Source organism: Pleuronectes platessa, chromosome 2 (genome assembly GCF_947347685.1).
Source record: "Pleuronectes platessa chromosome 2, fPlePla1.1, whole genome shotgun sequence".
Taxonomy (NCBI): domain Eukaryota; kingdom Metazoa; phylum Chordata; class Actinopteri; order Pleuronectiformes; family Pleuronectidae; genus Pleuronectes; species Pleuronectes platessa.
This window is the reverse complement of record NC_070627.1, coordinates 20,466,975-20,494,686: the sequence shown is the minus strand read 5'-3', so window position 1 is coordinate 20,494,686 and position 27,712 is coordinate 20,466,975. Positions and strand designations below refer to the sequence as shown.

General features: G+C 44.0%; 2 protein-coding genes across 2 annotated transcripts; one reads left to right on the top strand and one right to left on the bottom strand.

Annotated features, from left to right (window-relative positions):
- Positions 1-217: 217 nt before the first annotated feature.
- Positions 218-6,144, top strand: glrx (glutaredoxin (thioltransferase)). The gene is made up of 3 exons (XM_053445258.1): positions 218-514; positions 1,426-1,558; positions 5,668-6,144. The coding sequence occupies exons 1-2, from the start codon at positions 308-310 to the stop codon at positions 1,537-1,539; spliced, it is 321 nt and encodes a 106-aa protein (XP_053301233.1). The 5' UTR covers positions 218-307; the 3' UTR covers positions 1,540-1,558; positions 5,668-6,144.
- Positions 2,783-27,199, bottom strand: rhobtb3 (Rho related BTB domain containing 3). Its single transcript, XM_053445247.1, has 12 exons — positions 27,032-27,199; positions 25,441-25,633; positions 22,777-22,934; positions 22,399-22,507; positions 19,703-19,898; positions 19,383-19,549; positions 13,372-13,481; positions 11,785-11,890; positions 10,427-10,600; positions 7,433-7,599; positions 7,131-7,227; positions 2,783-5,810 (listed from the first exon to the last, which is right to left on the bottom strand). The coding sequence occupies exons 1-12, from the start codon at positions 27,197-27,199 to the stop codon at positions 5,692-5,694; spliced, it is 1,764 nt and encodes a 587-aa protein (XP_053301222.1). The 3' UTR covers positions 2,783-5,691.
- Positions 27,200-27,712: the final 513 nt, after the last annotated feature.

Here is a 27,712-nt window from a genome sequence, read left to right as displayed (position 1 = left end):
TGTGTTCTGAGCTGCAGTTGTGTTACTTTATCAAAGTCACTCATATATGTTGAATGCACTGATTGTAAGTCGCTTTGAATAATACAATAATGTAACTTCAAGGACTGAACACTTAAAAATCAAATCCACGGTTTGTGCGTACGCGCTTGTGTGTACGCGCAGTGGTGTGAAGTGCCCCTTTAAGAAGAAAGTCGCCAGAGTGACGTCATCCTCATGAACATAATTAACAAAGGGCAGAGCGATCGGCTTTCTTCTCCCCCATCCACGCATCTTTCCTCCGTGTGTGTGTGAGGCTCCAGCTCAGAACATGGCGCAGCAGTTTGTCCAAACTAAGATCAAAGGAGACAAAGTGGTGATCTTCATCAAGCCCACGTGCTCCTACTGCATCATGGCCAAAGACGTTTTGGTCAAATACAAGTTTAAACCCGGACATCTGGAGTGCATTGACATAAGTGACCGCAGCGACATGGGCAGCATGCAGGACTATTTCCTGGAGCTCACCGGAGAGCGCACGGTAAACACCGCACTTTACCTTAAAATCACACAACGATAGAAGAGAGTCAGTTTGAACAGTGTAAAAAAAATGTCTAACGAAAGTGAAACAGGTTTTTGTTGTAACTTACGTCATTCAAAACCCTTTCCATTCACATCAAAAGCAAAAATATAACGCCTCAGCAATGATATGGATGTTAGCTAAGGTGAAAAACCTCGTTTGAATCATCTGAATATATATATATATATATGTATGTCATTAGTTGATCATGAAAGTCTATAAGGAAATCAGGGCGTCTTCACTAAAAGAACTGCGCAAGCATCACACATGACTCAGCCTTTTTATATCAAACAACATAAAGTTCGTGACTGAACTCCGGCTGTGTAAGATCCAAGGTTTAAAACTCTAACTAGTGAAGTTATTATTAATGTCTGACAATATATGTGCAGGTGTGGGTGATATGGATAAATGTCTTTATCCTGGCAGACGATGATGTTCATACTTATTTCTGATAGAATAAACTGTACTTATAAATAGTCTGTTTATAGATCTGTGATTTCCTTTCATTTGCAGTATCAATTGATCTGACCCCTGTGGTTTGAACAGGGTGGATAAATCTGTGATAGTAGACAATGCATGTTGTGAAATGCAACTCCCAATAGCAAAATGACAAAACAAAAATGGCTACTAAATATGTTACATACTACTGACAAAGTTCTTCACTGGTTGGGGGGAAACATGTTTTTGGTCTCATATTGTGTTTTCTTATTTGTCGTGTTTACGTATTTGCTGTTGTGTTTTGTGATTTGCACTCCGGGGCTACCATATTATTGTCTGGTGGTATCATAATATTGCCTGACTCTGTGCATGACATTGAAAATCTGGGATTGCATAACAACCTGCTATTTTTCTCGTATTGATTTTTAATCCAGGTCCCTCGGGTGTTCATCGGTGAGGAGTGCATCGGAGGCGGCAGCGATGTGGCGGCCCTGCATAAGAACGGGAAACTGGAGGGCATGCTGCAGTCTATTGGAGCCCTGCAGTGACCTGCTCCAAGCGCAGCAGGTACAGGATACTGCACAGACCCTCATGATGCATCTTTCTTTTATCTTGACACACACACACTCATAAAAGGTAGTTTGTAACAGCAGGCGAGGAAAGGAGGAAGGTGTCGCCTCTCTGAAGACCCAGAGCAAGTCATCAAGTGCGTAAATTAGTAGCAGGAGGCTCTCATTAGTGAAGGAATAAATAAACAATGGGACATAAGACGCCCCAGGTGATGATCAGAGAGCTGAGATGTAATTACTCTAGTAAAAACAGGAGCAAGATCAACTCTGAGCCCTCACTGCAACACATCCTGATGGAAAGGTACAGACAGTCGACAGATGAGACACCTGAATAAACAGGCAGAGAGACACAGACGCTTCCTGACAGGGTGTGTTGTGGGTGTGACTACACACTCTACAACCATGACAAAGTCCTCTAATACAACTATGACCAGGTACAACGGTCATCGTCAGTGTTGTCGGAGGGAACAGTAAAGTCGCTCCATGACAACTTAACAATCTTCTGTCTTTAAGGACATAAAGCTGTGATTGGTCGGGGTCCGACTTGGGCCTCTGTAATATTTTGGTTTGAGTCGAGTTAAGAGTTGATGACATGTTCTGATGCAGTATGAAAGACAAAGATGTTATGACGCTATACATCTGATCCTAGAATTAAAATGCAATCGTCAACACCACAATCACCAAACTAGATTTCAGCTCAGGCTGCATTTTCCTGTCTAAACCCGGCTAACCGAGCCTGATCCAAACCTGACAGGAGTTCTGTTTCTTGTTCCCCGACCTGAGCCTGATGCAGTTAATGGAAGCTGCACTGAGTCTGGTATCCTTTTCCTAACACACATGGCTGATTCCAGACATGTACAATGGAAGAAAATCAGCCCAGCCAAGGCCACCAAACTGGATATCTTTAGAAAAATGTTGTCCAAACCAGGCGGGTTATAACTTTCCAGACCACACCCACCAAAGAATCTATGCTGAAGAGCCTTGAGGTCTGTTGTGGAGGCTCAAGGCGGCTCAACACCTTAAGGGCCCGCTCACATTCTGCACATTTTATTTTCACAAGGTTGGCCCCTGATACATCCGCCTATGTGTGACCAAGCCCTCAGGCACTTAATGCACAAAAGGTGGATTTTGAATGTAGTCAAATTGTGCACAGGGACACACGGGCACCTGGCTGCACCTGTACAGGAATCACCCAACACAGCAGTTAATCATGGAGGCTCTCTTCATTCTAAAACATGTCTTTATTTAAAGTCAGACGTCAGGTTATCTACAGTCTGTACAGCACTGGCTCAGGGGAGCCTCCTGCGTGGATTCACTACTTTCACAGTCCAGTGTTTCAGCTGCTACTTACTCACAGTAGACCGGGACTTTGTTTGTCTTCTGTTGTGATTCTAACTAAACACTTGCACTGTTGTGCTGCAGCAGGTTGTTGTCACTAAGGTTAAATACACACTGGCTGGTTAAGGGTGCAATCTCTTCAATGTCCGATCAGACAGTGATTGTGGTCTTTACACAGTGTGCTGCAAGAACTGGATAAACACACATCTACATGTAGTTTGACTCCTACTAATACAAGTCACTTTGACCTGCTAGTACCATTTGTTTTTTTGGGGCTTTTCTATAAAGGTAATTTTATTTTATATATTTCTCAATCCTTTTAAAGTAAATGTCAGTGAAACATTGGACAGTAAAGTAGTATGACCCAACTGTGTCTGCTTCAAATGTAAAAAATCAAATCATAAATGTCCACATACAGCACAGTGTACAAAAATAACTGCAGCACCAAGAAATCATAATCTCTTTATGATTCAAAAGGATCAAATAAATATTGCGTATCAACCCAGAGGCGTTTTGGCTTTATTGTACCAACTTATGTTCATGACAAGGGACATTCAATAAAAAAAATCAGAACAGTGGAAATTGAACAGGATTTAATCTGGATCACAGCATGTACGGACTTCATATTAGTTTGCAGAATGTCGTTAGCATTGCCAACACCAGCCGCCTTTTCACCTCGCAGGCTAACGTGCACGTGTCTGTGCAGAATGTAGTTATGCATCCCTTCCTGTTTATTCTGCCACAGCAACAACACAACTTAATTTTTGTCTAGATGAAGATGCTCCCACAACATGTTGGTTTTACAAGATGTGGCCTGTCCCACTGTGCCCAGTGCTGGCTCACGACATCCAGGCATGAGCGTGGGGACGGCGGGCCTGCTGTCTGCTGGGGGCTGCAGCGCTTTCCAGTGGCAGGCAGCAGGCGGCTGCTTAGCATCTTACACTCAACAGTTAGACGCTGCTGTACATGAGAACTGTACAAATTCTAATGGCACTCAGTAGAGCACATACCTCCGCCACATCTGAACAATCCTACACATGACATGTAAAATAAAATCCTGAAGGCTGGATCTAAATCCACATCTGCAACAAAATGTAAAGGGTTCTTCTCAGACCAAGGCTCATCTCCATCCCTCCAACTAGTTTGATGGAAATTGGTTCAGTAGTTTTCGTGTAATCCTGCTAATAAATAAAGCAACCGAGAGATGCAGAGTAAATCAGGAGATGTTCCGATACCATTTTTCTGATACCGGTGTATTTCAAAAAGTAAAACCGCTGTATGCTACTAACCCCGTATGGAAGTGATGGATGCTATCATCATCAAGTGTTGTAAATGGCATCACTAGTGCCACCCCTTAAAAATCATCTTCATTCATTTGACTTGTGGGCCTTTTTTGGAGTGGTGAATGAGAAGTGATTTCCAGGAAAAGAGAATTGCAGTTTTATCTGGATGAAACTAATATAATTTAAAAACTTGGCAATGGATCAAATGTAGATTCATGTACTTGCCGATGAAAACTTAACCTCCTTGGCGGAGGTGATCATTTATTTAACGGTGTAGTATTTCTGGTGCTGACTAGTGAGGGTAGCAGCGTTTAATCAGAGTTGACCGATTACACTCATCCCTCTTCATGATATGGTTGTTTTTCCTAAATCTGTACAAGTAAATGCTCCAAAAGGCTTTAGCCTGTTTGTGCCGCAGACAGATCTTTTTATTATTTGTTATTGCAGATATATAAGGAGCAGTTTCTACTTGATTTCACATTAACTTGCAGAGGCAATGTGCGCGGTTTAATGTCGGAGTTTAATTCGCCAGTCATTTCTCAGTGAAAGTGAAATGGCCTCGTTTGACACAGGACTCGGGGCAGAATGTATTCCACCGCACGCTGTAATAACATCAGTCTGACTCTGAGGCGCTCACTGATGTCTTGCTATAGATCTGAAGGAATCTAATAAAAGAATCATAATTAAATTGGTCCTGCTCGTCAGCCTAACTGCAGCCTTGTTACATTACAGATGAAAATGAGTTTGACTGGGCGAGCAGCAGCGTTACCAGTTGCTCTGCACGCTGCTCCCTGTGTTAATGTAGGTCACCGCTCACATGAAATAACTCGCTGAGAAGTTAGCGGCTCACGAGTTATTTCAGCTCCGGATGAAACGCTGCAGATGATCACATTCTTGAGATCCAACGGGACACAGATGCATTGTGGGTCTTCGTGGGTTTATTTCAAGACGGAACAGTCCAGCGTGTGTCGGATTCATTCAACCTGTTACTGACGTCCACACGTGCTCCCGGGCGGCTGTGTGAGCTCATGTGTGGTGGTTTGATTCGGTATATTTGTACTTGTGATGGAGCCATTTTGTGTCCGTGTTTGTCTTCAGAATCCTCCATTTTGCAGCAGCCAATAGAAATAGAATTATCTTTCACTCGCGGAGCCACTGGCCAGTGACCGGACAGTCATTTTAAATTCACATTGGCTTTAAAGGATCAGTCATTACTTATTGCCCTCAATGGAATAGTCACTATGCAAAGGACACACACACATTCCTTCAGGGGAGGAGAGGCATGTGGCGGCGGTGCACGTCGCTGCCCGACACACTGTACATACGACGCTGTCCGATTGGTTAAGGAGTCTCGTGACGTGTTCCTCGCCCAGAGTCAGCCCTCTATCCAGCAGCACACACATTGTTTCTACTGTTTCCCCCACATTTTGACGAGCAGTTTGTTGTTTCCTCCTTTTGATTCCCCAACTTTGCTTTTTCTCAACAGGCCACTGGAATCAGCGTGCTGGGGTCACATGACTATGCAGCGGGACTTGCGTAGTTTGCGTCGCCGCTGCTGGTACTCGCTGAGCTCCTGCAGGTAGCCTCTGGACGGCCAGCGTAGCCTCTCCACCTGCTCCCGCTCCTCATCTGGAACACACAATCACGAATCAATAATCCACCGCGTACACAACTGTGGAAAAATCATTACAGCCAGCTTTACTGCGCTTGGCACAAACCCACCAACCCACATACAGTCACAACTCCCTGGATTGTTGCCGTGAACTCCTCCAACAAGTCTGAAATGTCTGACTGAGATTTTTGTTTACACCAAGAAGCCACAGAAGACCAACAGTGATCCATCATGTGCCGTCTCTTTGTCCTGACCTTTGACCTCGCCCGTGCCCTCCAGTACCCGTCCAATGATCTGAAATAAGTCTCGTGTCTGTGATGTCAATAAAAAGTGCTACTGCTACAAATCAGAGCAATGCTGCCGTTGGTTATTTTCCAGTCAGTTTGACACACGGGACAAAAATCACTAGGAGGCAAACGGAACTCAAGCATAAAGTTAGCAACAAGAAATCATCATAAGGACAATAAGAAGGGTTTAATGTAAAAAGGCTGACAGCTCACAAATCTGCAAATGCGTGAAACCCAGGTTTGCACAGGATGAGTGCGTGACCATGTTTGATTCTAAAGTGACAACTTTCATTCTCTTGTATAATTTATTAGTGGAAACTTTGCACCTCCATGTATTTTTTTCACGCTGTTGGCCATTTGACAGGAAACAAGCCGGGCATTCACAGCGTTTATCAGACAGATGCAGCCTGACCTGCACATGCTGTGTTAGAAAGCCTGGAGGCGTTCTCACTTCATTATGACTCTGCGCTGCATAGCCGGAGGCAGGATATTGTTTTGATGTGTGTGAGTGTGTGTGTTTCCTAACTCCACAATGCATGAACAGATTTTAATTAAACTCGGTGTGTATAGTAGTTGGGAGGGGCATCTCCAGAGATCAGGTTTTTGAGCTGATCAGTCAAAGGACAGAGACAATCTCAAGCTTACAGTGACAAGACAATTATTCCTCATGTAACGTCATGAATAAGTCGAAAAGGAATTCTTTGAGGAGTCTCTGCATCCTATTGACTATAGACATGACCTAAAGCCTGCATTGAGAAAAAAGAATATAAAGTGTAGTGATGCATTACATTTCCCAACCAATCACATAAGAGAAAAGAATCACAGCTTGTTAAGATTAACCTGACATTTATCATATGATATCAATGACATTAATTCTTATTATATACAAGTAATAATGCTGACCCTTCTCATTTGTAAAAATGAGGAATAAACGTGTAAATGAGCAATCACATTAAGCTGTCCGTCAATGCAGCAACTTCAATTTTCATAATTATCACTTACAAGGCTTTCAATTGTCGGACATGTTTATTAAAAAGCTCTCACACTGACCTGAGAGCTCCAGGAAGTCCGGTTTGTGACTGAAGATCAGGTAGTTGTTGGCGATGAAGTGCAGGAGCCAGATGTACAGCTGCTCTGCGTTGTGGCACTGGGGGTCAATCGAAACAACATGGTAAATAACAGCTATTCTCACAAACACACTGCGTGGAGCCATCAACCAAAGGTAGATTTCTTCCAAGAGATTCATCCGTATATTCTTGGGTGAAGGACATTACAATCATATTTTATTGAGGCAGTCATCAGTTCTGCTCTTGTTCCCTATTTCCCCCTTGTATCTGAACCATTTCACTGACCTTTGCTCTGCGGAGTAGTCGCACCACGCTGATCCCTGTGGAAGCCAGCTCTCTACTGGGCATGCTCTGAAGGTACGCGCACACACACACCTCACACAGGTGCTGCAGACGTTTCACCTGGTACATCTCGGCACAGACCAGCACGGCCATGGCCTGCATCACACTGGCTGGACACACAAACAAACACAAGATTCACGTGTGTCCAGCATAGCCGAAGGGTTAGGGTTAGGAGTAAATACGCTTAAGGAGTAAATACTGGACTCATCTAACATATAGACATGAATTCAAACGAATGTAATTACTGGATATGTTTGTAATTGTTTACTAACAGATTTGCAATAACTGTATGGAGCTTTATGAAGTGAGAATGTGTCACTACTGAATCTTCAGGTTATTCTGCTGCTTCCATGTGGCCAAGAAAACCAATGAATGCAGCGTGAAAAATGAAGGTTCTTGTTCATATGAAGCAATCCACTTCGCTTTTCACGTCATGTTACAATTAGTGCAGTCGACAGTACATCCTTTGTGCACCAGATTTCATGGAAGTCTCTTACAACTCCATGGACTACATCTCAGCTGTGTGTTTCTGAATAAAATTGATACATTTTGTCATTGCTCTTTTCACGCTGTCAAATTACAAAACCCCATATACATAAATGCAAATGTCAAACAAGTGGTGCCAATCCTCTTATGTAATGCCGGCACGTCAAATCAAATTACCCCTGATGTAACCTGTTTCCTGACATTAATGTGAGTCAAACTCCGCCGTCAACATCCCTCCCTGCCCCCCCCCCCCCCCCCCCCCCCCCCCCCCACCATCCTTACTGACTCTCTTCATGCGGCTCTGACAGGCTGCTGCACCGTCAGCTGAGCGGCATCCATTACACAGGGTTCGTTCTGCCTCACTGCACAATCAGCCAAAGCATTTTAATCAGCATTAATAACGGATTCCACGTAATACATTATTGATCCGAGAGAAAATAGGCTCTGATCGCGCCCCCCTCTTTCATTTCACCCCCGTCCTTCTCGCTGCTGCTGGTGGAGTTACCTTGCTTTGACCTTGAGCGCTGAGCTCTTACGTAACAGTGCAGCGGCTCCAGAGGCTGCAGCCGCTTCATGGATTTCATTTCCTGTTCCCGTGGCTCAACCTGAAGCCCTATCTCTGGGAAACAGTTTGTTTACCCTCCTCGTACCTGAGCTGGGTCTTAGGGGCTGTTTGTTTTCCATTAAAACATCTCGGGCTGCAGAAATATGGGATTGTCAGCTACTTATTCACGATGTGATTGTTCCACAATATGAAAGTTTTACATTGTCGATCCAGCAGCTTCATTGTGTAACATTACGGGAAATGAAGATGACAGTGAGTGTCATAATTAGTGTCATCATTCTGTGACTAAAAGTTTAAGCTTTTTATTATCTTTTATTCAAATGAAAGGAACATGACACACACTCTTTTGTGTATTTTTAATGTGTCATCATCTGTTGTTGTGAAGCTTATACCAAGAAGGAGTCCAGCTGTGATGTCACCATGGTTGTCATTAAACACACACACACACACACACACACACACACCATCAGTCCTGCCTCCATGACTTCAGAGGACTTTACACTGACTTACACTTTCCTTCCTGAGGATTAACCATATTTACTTCTTTCCTAACCCTTAACCTAACTCTAACCCTAAAATGAACCTTAAACTAAACCAAATCTTAACCTTAATATTAACCTAACGTTCACCTTAACCTAACTCTAACCAAAACCTCACCTTCAAAAAGGTCCTCGCCTTTAAATTTTATGATTTATGTAGTGGGAAATTGTTTTTGAATCCCATAAGGAAGACAAGTCCTATATTGTGACTGTGTCCACAGATTTAGGTCCCCACAGAATAAGCAATATAACACACTCACACACACACGCTCTCGCACACACTCACACACTCCTTTTCAGACAACACTGCAAAGCCTAGCCATTCAATGCTGCATTTAGTCAACTTTAACCACTAGGGGGCATACCATTACAAATACAGCATGATTTGATATATCAGCTTATCCAGTTGTTTTGGCCAATATGTTAATAAGTAACTCCCCACTCACTCAAGAAGCAGATACAGAGAACATTAACATTGGATTACCTCTGTCCACCTGATCAATATTAACTGATGTTTCAGGTTTGATTTAACAAACTCCTCAAACGATATTTCTAAATGTTCCTCTTTAAGTTGGACCCCATCATATGATTAGTTTTGAATGTACTGGTTTGGCTGGAAGCTGCTCAGGGCTGCGCGGCTGATTCTCAGTGGGATCAACAGTATCAGTTCAGCTTTCACATGATAGGAAATGCCCTGATGCAATTCTAATGATGAAGGCAGCTCCTCAAATTGTCCTCATTTGATTTACTGCAGCTCACTGCCGTCAGAGATTTATCAGCACTAATTAATTTGAAAAGGCAGCGCACAATGTGCCAGATAGTGACAACAGAGGGAAACAACACCAGCAAGGATGTGTCTGGGGTCGTGATTTGGCAGCATCAAAACAGCACATGAGGCAGTGATGCCACCGGTTGCTTTTGTCATCTCAAAAGCTAATTTAATTTTGATTTTAATTCAGTTCTCACGTACGCCTCCTGAGACCGACACGGCCAGCATGTTGCACTCACACAGATGGTTAACATGCTTTAGGCAGTGTCTTGTGTTTAGCGGCGAGCTATAGAAAAACTGATTCCTTTCATTTGAGATTTGTGCTCATCTCCATGGCTCTGTAAAATTACATCAGAGGTCCACTGTCCTTCTATAAACTTTTATAAAACTATTTTAATTGCAGCAACACCCTGAGGATGTAGTTATAACCAGATGAATTGAAAACCGTACAAAATGTGCCACAGTTTAATTAATCCACAAGATAAAACGAGGAGAGGCCCCTGCTGTCACTATAATTAGCACCAGTCTTATTGTAGTAGAATCTGGTTGAACACCTGGAGTGTGTGCAGTAAACTCACAAGGACAGCAGGAGTCAGTGTAGAGGTACTCCAGGAAGGAGAGGAAGGTATCTGAGGAGACTCCGTGGATCGGCACCACTCGGCTCCGGGCCTCTGCGTACTTTCCACTGAACATTGCCGCCATGACATCGCAGCGCGCCACCAGCACCGCCCGGTGGGCCGGCAACACGCTCCCTGGGACACAACATAAACAGGTAGGCTTAGTGTGATGCTACAAAGAATAAAAGATTCATAACCAATGTATGAGTAACAGAGTGTGCATCTTTGGTTAACATAAGTGAAGAGACCATAATTGACTTTGGCTTTTTATAAGAGATAAAATGATCTCCACCACGCCCCGACAATATGTGAATGAAAATGTATATATTAGATATCGAGGAAAAATAAATGGACTTTGAGAGAAGGGGGTGAGGTGAAGGATGTCTCCTAGGCTGGTCTGGGAGGACGCACAAAGGCCCAGGCAGTACCTAGAACTAGACATGCAAGAGATATACACCAAACTGTATATATATAGGGATGTTGGTTGGGAACAGAGAAGAAGGATGAATACATGTAGGTAGGGATGTGATGGGGAAAAGATGAAGGAAAAAGGATGATAGAATGCAATGGGATGAGTGTAGGCATGAGAGGAGGATGAATGGAAGTGGGTAGGGATGAGGGTAAGGGTGAAGGAAAGGATATAGGGAGTAAGGGAGAAGGACGGAGGGATGAGGGTAGATTTGACCCTTTTGTTCTTTTTCTCTTTTCCCAGAGAAGGGAAAGGGTGGCTCAAAGAATCAGAGACACTCAGAGCGTGATGGGTTGGCTGGGTATATGTCGGCTTCACAGGTGATTAGAGGTGTGGCTGAGGCGTGGCCCTGCTCCTGAACCTAAATTAACTAGTTAACACAAAAATCGGAGATATGTAAATCCTGGTCCACTTTCACTAAATGCCTTTAATAGCCACTGACACCTTTCATCTCAATCCATCAGCAGTGCCATTCTAGTAGAAATTGACTCTAACCTCCAGGAGCTGAACTCTCATCTGAGGGGCAAAGACAAGTTCAAGCCCACTGCACTTGTTATGAGATAAATATTGATTAGAAGAGGCTTGCGGTAATTATGTCTGCATTTCTTCGTCTGATTCTTTAATAGAACAGTGCAGCTCGTGAAAGCTTTTTGCTGAAATGAAGCTCGACAGGTAGAGAGTGCAGCCCGTCGCTTTTTATATCCTAATTTGTCTCCAAGTGGTAGACCACGCCTGGGACTGAGATCACGATTCAATCACAGCCACTGAAGTGTGACCTTCCTCCGCTGTGTGACGGTGCATTTGTCAGGGTGTGTGCGTCTAATAGATCAACATGACCCCCCCCCCCCACCTTGCACCATGAAGATGACATCTGAGTAGAGAGGAGAATTGAAGAGGTTGACGAGCGTCTGGGGGCCGAGCTGAGCTGCCCGCGCGCTCGGGGTATCCCTGGGGCCCTGCTCACATACACACACACACACGCACACGCACACACACACACACACACACACACACACACACACACACACACACACACAGTGTAGAGGCAGCCAAAAAGAAACGGACAGAGTTAACATTCCTCTGCTGGATGTCAGGTAATAGTTACGAGCCCAATTACAATTCAGTGCATCGCTCCCACCTTGCCTGTGGAATACAAATGGCCTCTCTGCCAGTCTTGCTTAGTGCTACCAAAACATACTTGAGCTGCAATGCCAAGAATGACATGAGGAAACTGGCAAACGGTGAGAACAGACTGAGAAGCAGACACTCGTCTGTTCTGACTATTTATTAACACATTACTGCTCATTTGGAGCCATTTAAAGGCAGAATATTCCAATACGCGTATGTATTTACATTACACTGCAGGTGAAATCAGAAGTGCACGGCAGGCAGACACTTTTTCAAGTTCTAATGAGCTTCTGTCCACAGTTGAGTGCCGTCAAAGGGCGCCCATTAGCATGACGTGACCTTTCTCAGTCAACTGAAGCACAAAGAACTGCACATTCTCAGGGGGAGAGCTCGGGAAACACACAGTCTTCACTCGAGGGAGCAACAGCCTCTTTTTAGTTTGTAAAACAATGGAGAGCTTATGAAAAGCACATTTCTGCTGGTCTAATGGAGTCAGATGTCCTGGGGCTGTTTGCAGAGGATGAGATCAAACCATGGCAGGACTTCAGGGTGTCTCCGCACATTAAAGTGGCCATGTCATGACGTCTCAGTGCGCCGCCTCAGGTGAAGACCTAATTCTGAACAAATGGGTGGGTGCAGCAAACACGGTGCCAAAGGCTTGTCAGACGCAACTGTGTCATATCTCCTTGTCTCCGTTTAAGTGTTCAAGGCTACTTCCTATAACGCAGAGCACGGCCTCAGAGATTACAAGTGTGACGTTGCAGTTATAACATCTGTCTGTTTTTTGTGTGGCACATTATATATATATATATATATTTAATCTTTATAAGATTATTAACCGCATGATTTATTTTCTAGTCTTTATGCATCAACCTGGAGTACCACTGTTAATCCCATCGTATTTGGTTCAATACAATGACGATGAAGGCTTCCTATTTTAATCTATAATGTTAGATTTAATGGCTGATGTCCAGTGTAAACTCCTACACAGATCTTGTGTTGTGCTTTTACTCCTTAAGTGTGCGTCTTGTTTATTTTGTGCTAATTCCCACAGTGTGTGAGAAATGTTCACAGCCACTAACTAAGTAAAGATGCTAATTGTAGCCTCATTATTACTGTTTTTAAACAAGGTCCTGCTAATTAAGGCGCTGTTACACTGCAACCGCAAAAACATGTGTTTATACCTTCAAAGAACCAGTTTGACACATTAAAGGTGTTTATCCTCTTTCGCTGGAGAGAGCTGTTATAGCATACACACCATACGATATACAACTCAAACTTAAAGAAAGACAAGAGAGTGAGACCTCACCCTTTCTTTCCCGATGAGAGATCGTATGCGCTCCATAAGCTGAGAAACAGCCAGCGAGCTCTTCAGCTTCTCTTCCAGGGCCTCCTGGAGGTGCTCCCACTCCCACGCTCCTGCAAAACATCCATAAACACATTCTGTGGACCCACAATAGCATCGTTCACAGAAACACAGAAACAAACTTTTCTCTAGCTGGCACCATGCACTGACCACCCACGTACCTGTAAACCCAATGTTCCCTGCCTGGTTTTGACTAAGTTGGCTTGTTCTAAAATCTGTCTCTTTATGTAATGTATGGTGGTTATGGGTGTTGCATACATTCAAGGTTCTTCTGAACAGAAACCAGTAACCAAAAGATTGACTGTTGCAACTCTGAATCCAAGTCGGGTTTAATCTTTTTACATTTGGGCGCTGGCTACAAATAAAAGCTATAAATGTATTTTTAAACTTCAAATGATATTTGATTTATGGCTTTGATACAATCTTCACAATTTAAATTTGGTTTAAATTTAGTTTAAATAACTAATGGAATAGTTTGACTTATAAACAAAGAGTCTAGTTGTTTTGAATTAGAACACAGACATACAGAAGGCTGATCAAGCATTTCCACTTGCTCCCACAATCCAGAAATGAAGCCAATATACATCTTCCGCATTTGATAGCGGAATTTATGACCTAAACTGCAGCCAGCCACCAGGTGGCGATCATGATGCTTTGGTTTAATTTTTTGGGAGCAGTCATGTCATCCATCTTTACATACAGTCTACGGGTCACATAGATAATTGTGAGACTGTATTCAAGCACAGCACTACCATTAGCGAAATGCTTATCTCAGCATTCTCACAGTTGTGTAGTGAGTAATGTTTTCACCATCCTAGTGTAGCATGTTAGCATGCTAGTATTGAATCATTGGAAATAAGCACAGGTTGCAACAGATTTTCTAAACGTTTTGCCCTAAAAAGCATTTTGAACTAACGCATGAGGCCTCAACTGTTGTTGAGACATTTCAGTAAAAACCACAAATGTGAGTAAAGTCTGGATCATCAAGGTCAGTATGAATCATGGCCGACTGACTTTTCCCTCCCTGGGGCTACATGGGAAAGAGACATTTACCGCCATTTACATCTAATTAAAGTCATTAAAACAATGTGACATGTAATGAGGGTATAAACGTGTGAAGCTGTTACGACACAGACATGTCTAAGTAATATTCTATTTGGAAAACACCTCCACTGCATTTCAGTATGTATATAGTTATACTCCTTTCCAGAGGCTGCACAGCACGCTGCAGCTTGATTGGGGTGGCGCTCTCTGTCTCACTGGGACATAAACAGACTGTCGAGTGAAGAAGGGAGCCGGACTGGGCAGGATTTAGCTCATCATTAGTTCATTATGACAGTATTTTGTGTGATAGAGGGATTATACCTCAGCACACGGTCCCAGATAATGACACCGCACTGCGCAGGCACCTTCTCTGCAGGGTGAGAGATTAGCTGAGGAGCTGTGGTGCTGACACATGATGCAGCCAGGCACCAAAGAAACAGCACTGAATGGGCTGGTGCATGTTTTCATAGGCATATAATTGGAAAATTAATAACACAATATATATATATAAAAGCTTCTACAAAACAATATCGTAAACACAGTGAGTTGGAATGTTGATGTATTTCCTCTTATCCACCTACGTAAACACACTTGGGAACAATTTGTACAGATTAACACTCATTCCCCCAACGTTGTTCCTTAATCTCATCCCAAACTGCTGCATTCCTGACTCATAATCTTATCCAAACTTAAACCAAATGCCAACAAAGACAGAATCCGGTGACGTCTGTGCTGAACTCAGCTGCAAGGAAACGACAAGGGAGACAAGAAAAACAACTGGTGAGTGGTAGAAAACATGACCCCACAAAAGGCCTGAATGACCGCAAGAGACACAATGATTCATCTGTGTCACATACATGTACTACACGTGGTAAACATGCACACACACATTAGCAACCAAGTGACAAATGCAATAATTCAGTAGAAAGCTACACAAGGAGACAGAGTCCTATAGTGTTAACATCACACAAGCAAAGTCACATCCTCTGTGACAAACACACACACACACACACACACACACACACACACACACACACACACAGAGACACACACATGCACACACATGTTTACCTCTATTTTAGTTAGGACACTCACTGACACAAAACATTCCCTTGCCCCTTATCCTAACCTTAACCATCCAAACTAAATGCCTAACACCTAACCCTAACCCTAACCCTAACCCTTACCTAAACCAAATTCTAACCCCAACCCTAAAACCAATGCTTAACCCTGAAACAGCACCCTGAAAAATTAACGGCCAGTCAAAATGTCCTCCCTTTCCAAAAAATGTCCTCACTGTGGTCTGTGCTTTAAATGGTCCTCACAAGTATATAGTACAGGAACACACACAATCAAGTGACACAAAGCCAGAGCGTGGGATAATACCACGAGTGTGACGCTCTGTGTTTGCAGAGACATTATATTGTTATGGAAATTTGTTCTGCTGAGCCAGTTAAATGAGCTACAACTGTCAAGTGAGTTGAACTGAATAGCGAACAGAAGACGCTTGTCCTGTCTCCGGCAAAGAAAAGTACGGATTCACTGCAAATGAACATCAAACACTGGAAAGCTGTTACTATGGTAACGTATTCACGCCTGATTAATCAATTCAAGAAAAGAACACATGCACGTGCACACACACAGACACACACACAATCATTTCTCCCTGGCTTCAAAGGACAATACATCAACTTACATTGATTTCCTTATGACTTATTCTAAACTTAACCGTGGTTACTTATTGCCTTAACTTAACCCTTATCCTTACTTTAATCTAAAACTAAACCTAAATCTTACCTTAACCTTAACCTTAACCTTAAAAAATTTAACATTTTATGATTTATATCATAGGGATTTGCCCTTTTCCCCACAAGAAAGACAGGTCCTCATAATGCGACTTCATATACAGATTTAGGTCCCCACAATTTGAGTAATACATGGACAGACACACAGACACACACACACACACACACAGTCATTTCTCCCTGGCTTCAAAGGACAATACATCGACTTACATTGATTTCCTTATGAATTATTCTAAACTTAACCGTGGTTACTTATTGCCTTAACTTAACCCTTATCCTTACTTTAATCTAAAACTAAACCTAAACCTAACCTTAACCTTAACCTTAACCTTAACCTTAAAACATTTAACATTTTATGATTTATATCATAGGGATTTGCCCTTTTCCCCACAAGAAAGACAGGTCTTCATAATGCGACTTCATAAACAGATTTAGGTCCCCACAATTTGAGTAATACATGGACAGACACACACACACACACACACACACACACACACACACACACACACACACACACACACACGTTCACACTGCATATGAGCTTTATCCTACTATAAGACCCCCATGTTTTCAGAATCAACATTATGTTCACACAAGACCTAACACTGATGCTCTGCAGTGTTTTATGGAAACGTGACATTCATATTATTCTCAGCACACACACTTATTCCTTTTTCAACAATTACCTCCAAGCCATACACACACACAAACACACACACACACACACACACACACACACACACACACACACACACACACACACACACACACACACACACACACACACACACACACACACACACACACACACACACACACAGCTATCAATGTAAGGACTTTGCATTGATTTCACATCTTACCACTAACCGTAACCAGGAGCTCAGAGAGGATGTTTTGCATCATTCTGACTTCTGGGCCTCATGAGGTCTACTGGTCCTGACAAGGTCAGTGTTTATTCTGGGAAGGTCCGTAATAGGTGACAACAAGTACACACCCACACACAAACACACACACACGTATTACCATTAAGCTCTAATGCCCAGCTCTCCCACCACCCAAACACTCTCTGCCTCACGTAGCAGCACCTTATACTCCACCCCTCCTTTCTCTCACCTTCACATCCCGCCGCCTTCGTTTTTCACCCTGTTTACAATTTTACACTCCTTACTTTCCCATCTTCCACACAAGCACTTAGATACGTGCGTAAAAATACACACTGCCCTTGCCTTTCATATTCTTATTCACAGAGTCACTCACGGAGACTCGGTTCTAACCCTATAATCTTCTTCCCTTCTCCGCTCACCCTTTACCGGCACACACATGCACACCTGAGGCAGGCATGAATCAGATGTTGGCACAGCTTTTCACCAGGAGGACTCACCCAGGACATGCAGCCTGTGATGGGGCGCTGGCATGCACAGGCGCTGCGAGCGGACACACAGCAGTCGAAGCCGCAGACTTAGACAAATTAAGATTTTCATTGCTGCACTTAAGTCACAGAGAATATCACTAACTCAGTTACTTAAATGATGGGAGTAAATTTTGCATCTAAGTGCCACAATTTGCATTCGCAATTGTTTTGGATGTACTTTTGATGCTTGTATCCTTGTTCAACCAGGTTAATATATGATACTATAATTTATACAGGGCAGTTTCATCAGAGTCCTTTATTTGTTGATGTTGATATGAGGCTGCTGCAACAGGCTTCCAAGGCAGATTCTATCAACAGCCATCGGAGTGATGGAGACTCGGTCTCTGCAGAGACGTCGCTCAGTGCACATAACCATTTGTTACTTATGTCCAAAGGAGTTTAATAGAGCTGGCTGGCTGAAGATAAAGGACACACAAGTGGTCCAAGGCATCAAGTACAAATGTGGGTTAAGAAAAGCAGCGTGAGATCACACTATTACACGATGAACGACCAGGCTCTAGATTAAAAATACTACTGTTGCTTACTATCAGGCACTTTCAATTTGACTGATCTCTGTTCCTCGGCGTAATGGATTATTGGACCAGACCCAACGGCGAGAAAAGTGCCCACTGCTGCCAGCAGACATTAATCATCACATCTCAACTATTGGAAAAATCAAGCTCCTCCTTTCGAGGGAGTGGAGTGCCTGAGCTGTGGATGTTAGCCCGGCTCTGGTAGCTGTATTCAAACCTCAGTGGTAATGTGTGGAAAGTGTCCAATATGGCAAAAGCACCAGCATTTAGTATCACACACAAATAATTGTCAGCAAACAGCTGCAACTATTTAATTTACCAGAAACCCCGTAGTGAGATGTGAGTGAACGGATGGAGCCATCCTTGTGGAGTCCAGATTCCTCTGGACAGTCTGTGTGTTGGCTGCTTTTCGTTTATGATCTTTCTATTTGGCTCTCCATGTGCAACTGGTCCTGATGCCAGAACGTCAGTTTGGGCAACTTCTCTCTGGTGGAGCCAATCTGTGCTGCAGCCCTGCTGCTGTGATTTAGGTTAATGTAGGAATAATTGAATGACCTTCACTTAAGTTCAGTCCACCAACTGGACACACCATGTTTTTTACATTACAGAGTATATAAGTCTAGTTCATTAATTAGAGCACATACATCCAGCAACAGTCCACTTATGAAACCACAGTTGAATTCACTAGATCTGGATTTTTACTTGGATCTGCACCAAATTGCAGTTGGTTTATGACCAAATACCTGCAGAACTACAGACATTACTGTTTGATGGTCATTATAAAAGTTGACAAGCTATCCACCCATTATCTATAGCTCTTATCCTTTGAGGCTTGGGTGGGGAGCTGGTTCCAATCCCAGCTGACTTTGGGTCAAGAGGTGAGTTACATGGGGACCGGTCGCCAGTCCATCTCAACATATAGAGACAAACAACCACTCACTCTCACAACTACAGTCAATCAAGAGTCTCCAATTAACCCATTCAGGAGGCCGGACTTCATGACCACAATACATTGCATTTTGACATGCGAACACACTAAATTAAGGTGCTCAACGATGTAAATATTATACTGACGATTACCAAAATTCCTCATAGACTGACAGTGCAAATAGAACACTGGGTAAACGTTACAATGGATGAGTGTAGACTGGTGGTTTTTACCTCTGTAAATAAACATGAGCGTCTCCCACAAGCACATACACAGGAGGGGGTCCTTCACCACCAGCCGGGAGAGTCTTCCTGTCAGGTGCCCCTCTGATCGTGGCATGTCATCAATAATCCCCCCGTCCCAGGTTGAGAGCAGTGAGGGGGGGCCTCCATCCCGCTCTCTGCAAACACAACGCGACTGTGGGCGTTCCCTGTGAAATTCAAATTGAATATGAAAAAATGAGTTTGTCGGAGGAGTTTAAGTTCAGCTTCCGACTCCAGGCTCAGGTGGTGCAGAAAGCTGATTAGACCTGCTGCTAATAGGGCTCACCTACCTGGTCTTAGGCCCCAGGAGCAGCTGTCTGAAGTAGGGGCTGACAGCACACAGCACAGCCGCATGGGCCCAACCCAGTTCTTTCCCCGATTCGCCGGCGTAGAAAGCCACGTCCGCGAACTGCACACCACGCTCCAACAGCCACTGCATGTCCTGGGAGAAGCTGGACTCCTCCACACGGATGGGAGGAAGACGAGCTGGACGGAGGGAGCAAGATGGTGGAACGGAGTGAGAAGGAGGAGCAGGATGAGTTAAGAATGTATGTTCAAAGCACCCTAGATGTAATTTACATTTGCAGCATACTCATCTACTTGAATCTCTCTTTTCTACTGAACGATTTCCCCCTTTTTAACAAAGTTTTTTATCAACAGAGAAAAATGGGCAACGGCAAAACTGCCCTGGGATGTTTTTTGTCAAGACATCATTGTAAAGAGTTGTTACTTAAGTTAGAAAAAATGCTTCCAGATATGTTTGTCTTTGCACTTACAGCAGAGCTGCAGCGTAAGAGCTGAGGCTGGATTATGTTCCACTGAAGATATATAGAAATCTACACGACGGAGGATTTAGTCCTGCTTCTTTTGATCTCGGGGAACTGACACCGAAAAGTTGACGTTTAGTCATCGAGCAAAAAATTAACCCAGAATCCAAAGCGCGTCCAAAAGTTGGTTTTAAATACGATTAGTGTTTAAAGAAGAAAAAATAAAATGCATCGTCAGAGAGAAATGATTTGCAGAGAAATGAGTAGAGAAGCCAAAAGACAACACTGTAGTGCTAGATAGGGAAAAGCTGTCTGGAGCAACAAGCCATAAATAAACACATCATAGAAAAACAAAAAAAGAGTAAGACAAAAGAGGATGATGCTGAGTGATACATCTATTAGATATTCACTTTTTTTTAAAATTGGGAAAAGCACCAAGCAGGAAGGTGAAGGAGCTGAGGGGGAGGTGTCTCCACAAAACATTTTCCTATTATATCCCTATTGATGCCCAACACACTCTGCCTCTGTGTGTCTCATCTCCTTTTTTATGGCTTGCTCAGATCTGACCATGGACACAGCTCCTGTTCCTGAATCACAGCTTGTCATATTTAATGCCAGCTACACCAGAAGCAGGGAGAAGTAGTGTCTCAATTAATTCTACAGCACTTACTGCCTTTCTGGCAGAACTTAAATCTGTCAGTCATTGCATTGGATTGAGACACATACACACACGCTCACAGCAGAGTGGTCAAATCAATATTTAACACCAGTTTGTGTTTAATTATGGGTGTTTTATTCCTTAAAAAATAATTGCATGGAAAATTGGCACCAGCTGTCGAACCAGTTGTTGTAAAGCAAGAGAGAGTACTCCCTCCTTTTCAAAATAAGGCGATTCTACATGATCCATCTATGGGGTTTGTGCTGAGTGCTGGGACTGGGGGCAGCACAGTGGTTTGTATTGTTGCTGGTTTGAATCCCAGTTCACATAGGGGCTTTCTTTGTAGATTTGTCACATGCTCTGACTTGCTCCCACAGTCCAAATATTAAGTGAGGCTAATACGGCACTGTAAATGGGCCGTAGGTGTGACTATGAATGGTTGGCCTGTATGTTGGCCCTGTAATGGACTGGAGACCTGTTCAGGTTGTACCCTGCCTCTACACCAGTCCAGCTTACACCGGGCGTGCGTCAGGGTTCGCCATGGTTTACATTCACACACATGGACAGAAGCTGGAGACGAAATTCTAGACACCTTTATTTTAGTTGTATAAATTTCAAATTGGGCACACAGAAAGCTTTTAGTGTGTGGCATCATTTGGCAAACAGACATAGCCATCAACTCCAGGATTCAATAAGGTTGTCCCTCAGTCATTTAGGAGAGAGAGCGTCCCAGTCTAAAAAACATTAAGACAAAGTAAAAGCAGCAGAGTTGTTTCTCACGATTTGCCTCGATAATCAAATTTACTGTGTCTCTAGTGGACGCTGTGCGTGAATCTTTGTGATTCTTTCGCCTCTTTTGCCATAGTCGTTTGTCTCTCCTCATAATTAGCATTTAGGTTTTTCCCGAATCTGATTAGCTTTTTGTGGAATATGTCAACACAAATCTTACTCCATGTTTCTGCTTCCAGCTAAAACTTCTTTTGATTCCAGCATGGCTCGTTCTCAAGCACAGTTAAAGCTGATTTGATTCCAGCATGGCTCGTTCTCAAGCACAGTTAAAGCTGAATCTGAATTTCAAATAAGAAGATTAGAACTAAATTAGAGCTTAAACGACTTGTCAATAATTAAATGTTTTCGCGAAAGGCCAGTTGTTGCAGACAGTGGTGTCGAAATGAGCTCAGTGTCAAACAGAATCAAACATCAGTGAATAAAAGGCGTCCTCCGAGCGTTTTCTCTTCCTTCTTATCTCCAGACTGGACCAGAGAATATTGATCTGGATAAAACCTTTGTGCTCAGCTCTTTTTATGGCCGTGTGAGCTTGAGAAGAAACAATCCATTCAGTGCGAATGCTCCCTACGCAACATAGAAAATGATTTAAACCGAACGTAATTACTTTAAATGACTCAACACTGTACTTTTTCATTAATTACATTTTAATAACTTGCATTTTATATTCTTCAACTTGCCTGACTGTTCACAGGAGGCAATAATACACAAATACATTAAAAGCTGTCTCGCATTAGTAGTACGAGTTTGTTGGATATCATAGTACTCCTCTGACCTGGTTGTTCTAAGTGAGGGGGGCGAAGATCGTTCACTTTGTTTCCTCGCCTCTTCTCCGGCCTCTCTTTGGCTTTGTGTTTCAGACACTGGATCATGAAATACTCCAGCTGAACAACACAGAAACACACACAATTAGTTCAGACGGAGCTGGCCGCCTGTCCTCGTCTCCGCTACTTGATATGTGAAAATGTTGATCAGACAGAAGGAGCTGCTGTGGTCACTGCAGCTTGTTGTTATCCTCACATGTTGTTTTACCTGAAAATAAGAACAATCAAAGACTCTTTTGGGCCATGTAAGTGCTTATTTAACCACTGTGGCTACAAACTGTCTGAGGTGATGTCTGATCCCCTGGTCCCCGAGTGGCGTCATGGCTTACCACGCTGCCAAAGTAGCGCCCAACGAAGACGTGATTGAGAGAGGGCAACTCCAGGTAGGTGGCCCCCAGGTCCCGGGACAGCTGCAGACCCTCACTGTGAGGCACACAGCTGCTCCAGTCCGACGCACACAGCGGACACGTACAGGGGGGACCCTCGTCTGAAGACAACAAGCAGAGAATTCAACTCTCAGGATGTGTACACACATTAAAAGGTTAGCGGGAGTATAAGAGAGTCCCTGATACTGCAGCTATTCCCGATGCATGAATCTAGTGTAAACAGCTCGTACTGGAAATGCTAGTCCCACATTTCAACGAATCAGCAGCAACAGACTATGATACGCAAAATGAGTTACATGACATTCATGTTTGTGAGAATATTCAGGTAGAAGAAGAACGTAGTAGAGTGCTTTCCTCCGCCAAAGCCTAACTTAAGTCTCCTTAAATCCAGTCAAGGTGCACCAAACTTCACACTCATAGATATCAGTTCCCTAAATAGGCCTAATTTTTCTTCATCAAGATCCATCCTGCATTCCTCCTCCTGAAACCGGATCCACAACAAAATTCTGTGTATTCTTCCCGGACCCATTCAGCGTCTGTACACAATTTCGTGCTAATCCGTCCAGTAGTTTTTGTGTAATCTTGAATACAAACAAACAAACCAAGCAACAAACAATCGGACTGGGGTGAATGCATAACCTCCAAATACACCTTCAAGCACCACATTTTAATTTATTAAAGTTAATGTTACCAGACGTGGGACAAAACAGCCTCAGAGGACCCAAAATCTGCACACTGTTGAGTCATGTGTGGTTGTGATCTGAATCAACTGCTACCCGACTGGACCAAACAGAGCAGTGCCGGGTAACAGTGTTTGACACTCCTTAAGGGTAAAAGTATCATATTAACACCAACCAAATCAAATGTAGAAAATATCATAGTACGGTCATATTATCCAAACATGCCTCCGTTCCTTCTTAACTGGACAAAAAGCACAGACAAAAAGTCATTGTGTGTGATGAACAGAACATAAAACACATTTCAGAACCCAGATTAAGACAGAAACCATATTTTGCATTGCAGAGTGCAACCAGATGCCAAAGCCACATCTGGCTTTATGATGCAGATTCGCACTAATTCCTCCAGTTTATCTCACATTGACTGTCTATATCTAATAAGGGATTTTAAAATGAACTGAAAATGAATAAGTAACCTTCTCTTTTCTAAAAGTTTTTAGCAAAAAACAAGGAATCTTCCTAAACATCTACACGAGACGAGAGAGGTGGTCTAAATGTGCAAAATCTGGCGTGACATGTGCAATAGCACAATCCCGACTGTGGCTCGTGTGGCTGGGCACCAAAGAGACAGAATCAGACAGAAAATTTGAAGGATTAGCTCGGAGGAAGAAAGAGAAGAAAAAAACTGAAACAGAAAGACTGCAGAAAGGAGGAGAGAGCCGGAGAGAAAGAACAGGACATAACGCTAAGAGCTGAGGCATTTGTTAAATCATATGGCTAATAACCTACAGGCATGACACAGGGACCCAGCAAGACAAAGTGTGTGTGTGTGTGTGTGTGTGTGTGTGTGTGTGTGTGTGTGTGTGTGTGTGTGTGTGTGTGTGTGTGTGTCTGTGTGTGTGTGTGTATGAGGCAGAAGGAAAAGAAGAGGGTGACTTGGCATATTAGTGCGACATTTGTGTGCGTGCAGATCCTGGGATTAATCCGTTTGTCCACCTGCGTTCAGCGCTCCTTTTAATGGCTAGGTTAGTGCACGTGTGGTGGTGCTCGCTCTCTGCCACGGATGTGCCTTCAGGTGGTCTGAAGTCCGGCAGCAGGAAGCGCTCAGAGCTCAGCCGTCATGAGGGGATAGCATGTACTGTACATTCTCACGGCAGCCTTACACAAGAAAAACCAACCCATGCAGGCCCGGGCTCCACAGCTTCCCACTCTCACTGCCTCGCTCTTTATCTGCCTCTCCCAGAAAAGAGTTGACTTCCACTGTGATCATCCTGCAGCGAAGACAGGAGCTCAAAGTATGTTGAGCGGCCGAGCTAAAAATATACACTGGTACAATTGATGGGCTTGTTTACAGAATCTGAATTTGACAAGGGTCAGTGTGTGTGCAGAAACACATGCAGACTCACCAAGGTGCACATACACACGCATGTTAACGCCTTAGCAGTCTATATGAGGCTTCACACGTCTAACCAAGGGTTCAAACTCTGCAGTGGGGATCTTTGGAGCCTCTAATGGGTAAAAAGTATGAAGCTAATGTCTTTCTTTGGTGTGTTTCCTACAGGGAAACATGAGCACCAACGGCCTGAAGGCAGCCAGGAGGAGATTTAATCATGAGCATCCTCCTCGTTGCTGCTCGGACACGCTGGAGGACACGAGACTCAGACAGTCATCACACCAGCTCGACAGAGAGAACATGATAACGTCTTGAAAATCCACAACTGAGCCTACAGCACATGACCCCCGAGATACCAGGATATCAACTTTAGTGGCATTGTGTATTTGCCTGCTCTCGAGCTCAATTTTTTCCTTATAACAATGACAAATCTGTTGGAGGAGCCATCAGTTGTCAAGGCGCTGCTGGCGAAAAAAACCCTGAAAACTCACACTCCAGCTCTGACAAAGACACGGAACAAACAAAAGGCGTCCTCACCATTCAGCCGCGCTCCAATGGCCACGAGGATGACTGGTACACCCCAGTGCCTCAGCAGCGGGCGCAGTCTCGGGGCGTAGCCGTTCCTGACCTGCTGGAACGCCAGCTTGTCAGTGACTGAATACTTAATGACCAGGATGTCCGCCTGCTCGAGAACTTTGCGCACGCTGGCCCAGTCGCTGTCCAACAAGTCCTGGAAAAGGTGAGAGAAAGGACAACAGATATAAATAGTAACATGATGAGAAGAGGAGTGGGATTGTCTCTGCGTCCAATCAGGACCGTGAATCTCACCTCATATAAACCTGACCTGGTCCCTCTGAGTCTTCCTCAGTGTGAATACCCTATTATGGCTCTTGGGACTTTGCCCCTAAGGACGTGTGTGGCTAGCAGATCTGAACCAGCCTGATTCACCTCATTAGGCAGGAGGAAAAAACAACACTTCAGAGCTTTGAGCTGTTTGAAAGACTGACAGACTTTCCCCAGCACCACCCCCTGCCAGACTTAAACAGCCCTATAATAGGACGCATGCAGAGCTGCCACAATAATCGCAACAGCGCTTTCATTTCAAATGCATATGCTATTAAGAACAAAAGTCCTTTCATCGTTTCTTTTTTTTTGTGTGTGCAGTGCATTTTAAAAGCATCTGCCTAAGAATAGAGACGTTTTTATGAAGCCTGCAATCAGCACTGGAAGGCAAGCTGCCTCGGAATTTTATATGTTTAAATGTAGCGAGGAAAAGTAGCACGAAGGAAAAGTAAACGGTATATCGGTGAAGTGAGGCACAATCTTTAACAATGAGCAAACTGCACCACTTTCTTTGAGGCATGCTTTTTTCCTATTGGTCTGTCCTAACTTTTTTCTGCAAACCTGGTGTGATTGGCTGTCATGCAAGCAGGGAGTAGTGGCGTTAGAAAAATGATTATGTTATATGTATACTGGGCAGGCGGGGGGTCCAGGGCCGGGATCAGAGGGGGGACTGGCCCCAGTTGAAAGCGTTTAGATGAGGGGTGGAGCAGGAGGGAGGAGGAAATAAGTCAATTCCGCTGTGGAGATCACATGTTTACATCACGTCGACACTGGCCTCCGCCTTTATCAACAAAATCTCTGTTGACACCTTTGTTGGTGTCTTCTACTTATGGCACCGCTTTTTCATCCAGAGATAAGAGAATTTCATTTTTTTGCTTCAGTTTTGCGCCTCTTCCATGTTAGAGCTCACAGTGAATCCAGAGGATCTCCTTCTGTGTCCTCACATGGGCTCATTTGAACATTTGCAGTTTTCTCAGGGACTGGCAGAAGAAATTCTGGAGAAGGTCCAGAGCCTCTCACTTGGACATATGAGTTCCCACAGCCCCTACAGAGAATGTCAGGCGATCATTTGTGTGTGTGTCAAAGCAGCGTTACTGAAACAGGAACTGTGCATGGACATATAAATGGCCCCTATGTCTAAATGTTGACACACACATTATTTCAGGTGTGCAAACTCCTTCATCTGCCACAGGTCATATTGAGCCAACATGTCAAAGCCATGATCCAAAACCCTTACACCTCTCCCAGTTCCTCTCATGCTGTCCTGCACACAGACAACACTTACCCAGCTGGGACAATCCCGCACCACCACGGTGACGTCTCCGAACACACGTGAGGTGTACTCCATGAACGCCGGGTTGTGGAGGCTGCTCTCCAGGTCGCAGGGTCCCACCAGCGCGCCCTGACCCAGGTAGCTCCACAGCAGGCCTCCCTGCAGCTGCCCCTGGCCCATGATCTCCTCCCCTGGCCCGACTCCTCCGGGGCACTCGCTGCCCAGAGCCACGATGTGGATGGACCTGCAAAACCAGACAAGTGGAGGGTGATGAGGATGGTGGTGATGGTGATGATGGTGATGATGAACCACAGAAGAGGAGAGGAGGCAGCTCACCTCTCTGAGCTCTCCTGCTTATTATTCATGTCTGTCACACTGACTGAGAGGAAGGTTGCCATGGCCTTTGTGTGTAATGGTTCAATAAATCACCTTGATGGGATTATTTCTGATCCTTGATAAATAAAAACAAAGCATGCAGCACCAGCGGGGAGCGCATCTCCTGCGTGCCTGCAGGAGTTGCAGCTTCGGGGAAACTTACATGGTGTAACCTCGGTGTTTGCTGCTGCTCTATGCTGCTGCTGCTGCTCTATGCTGCGGAGCCCGGTCCCCTCACGGTGCGTCTCCTCGCCAGTCTGCAGTCAGACTCGGCTTTTTCCGCAACGAGCCGCGGCTCCGCTCGGTGGTTAATCCCTC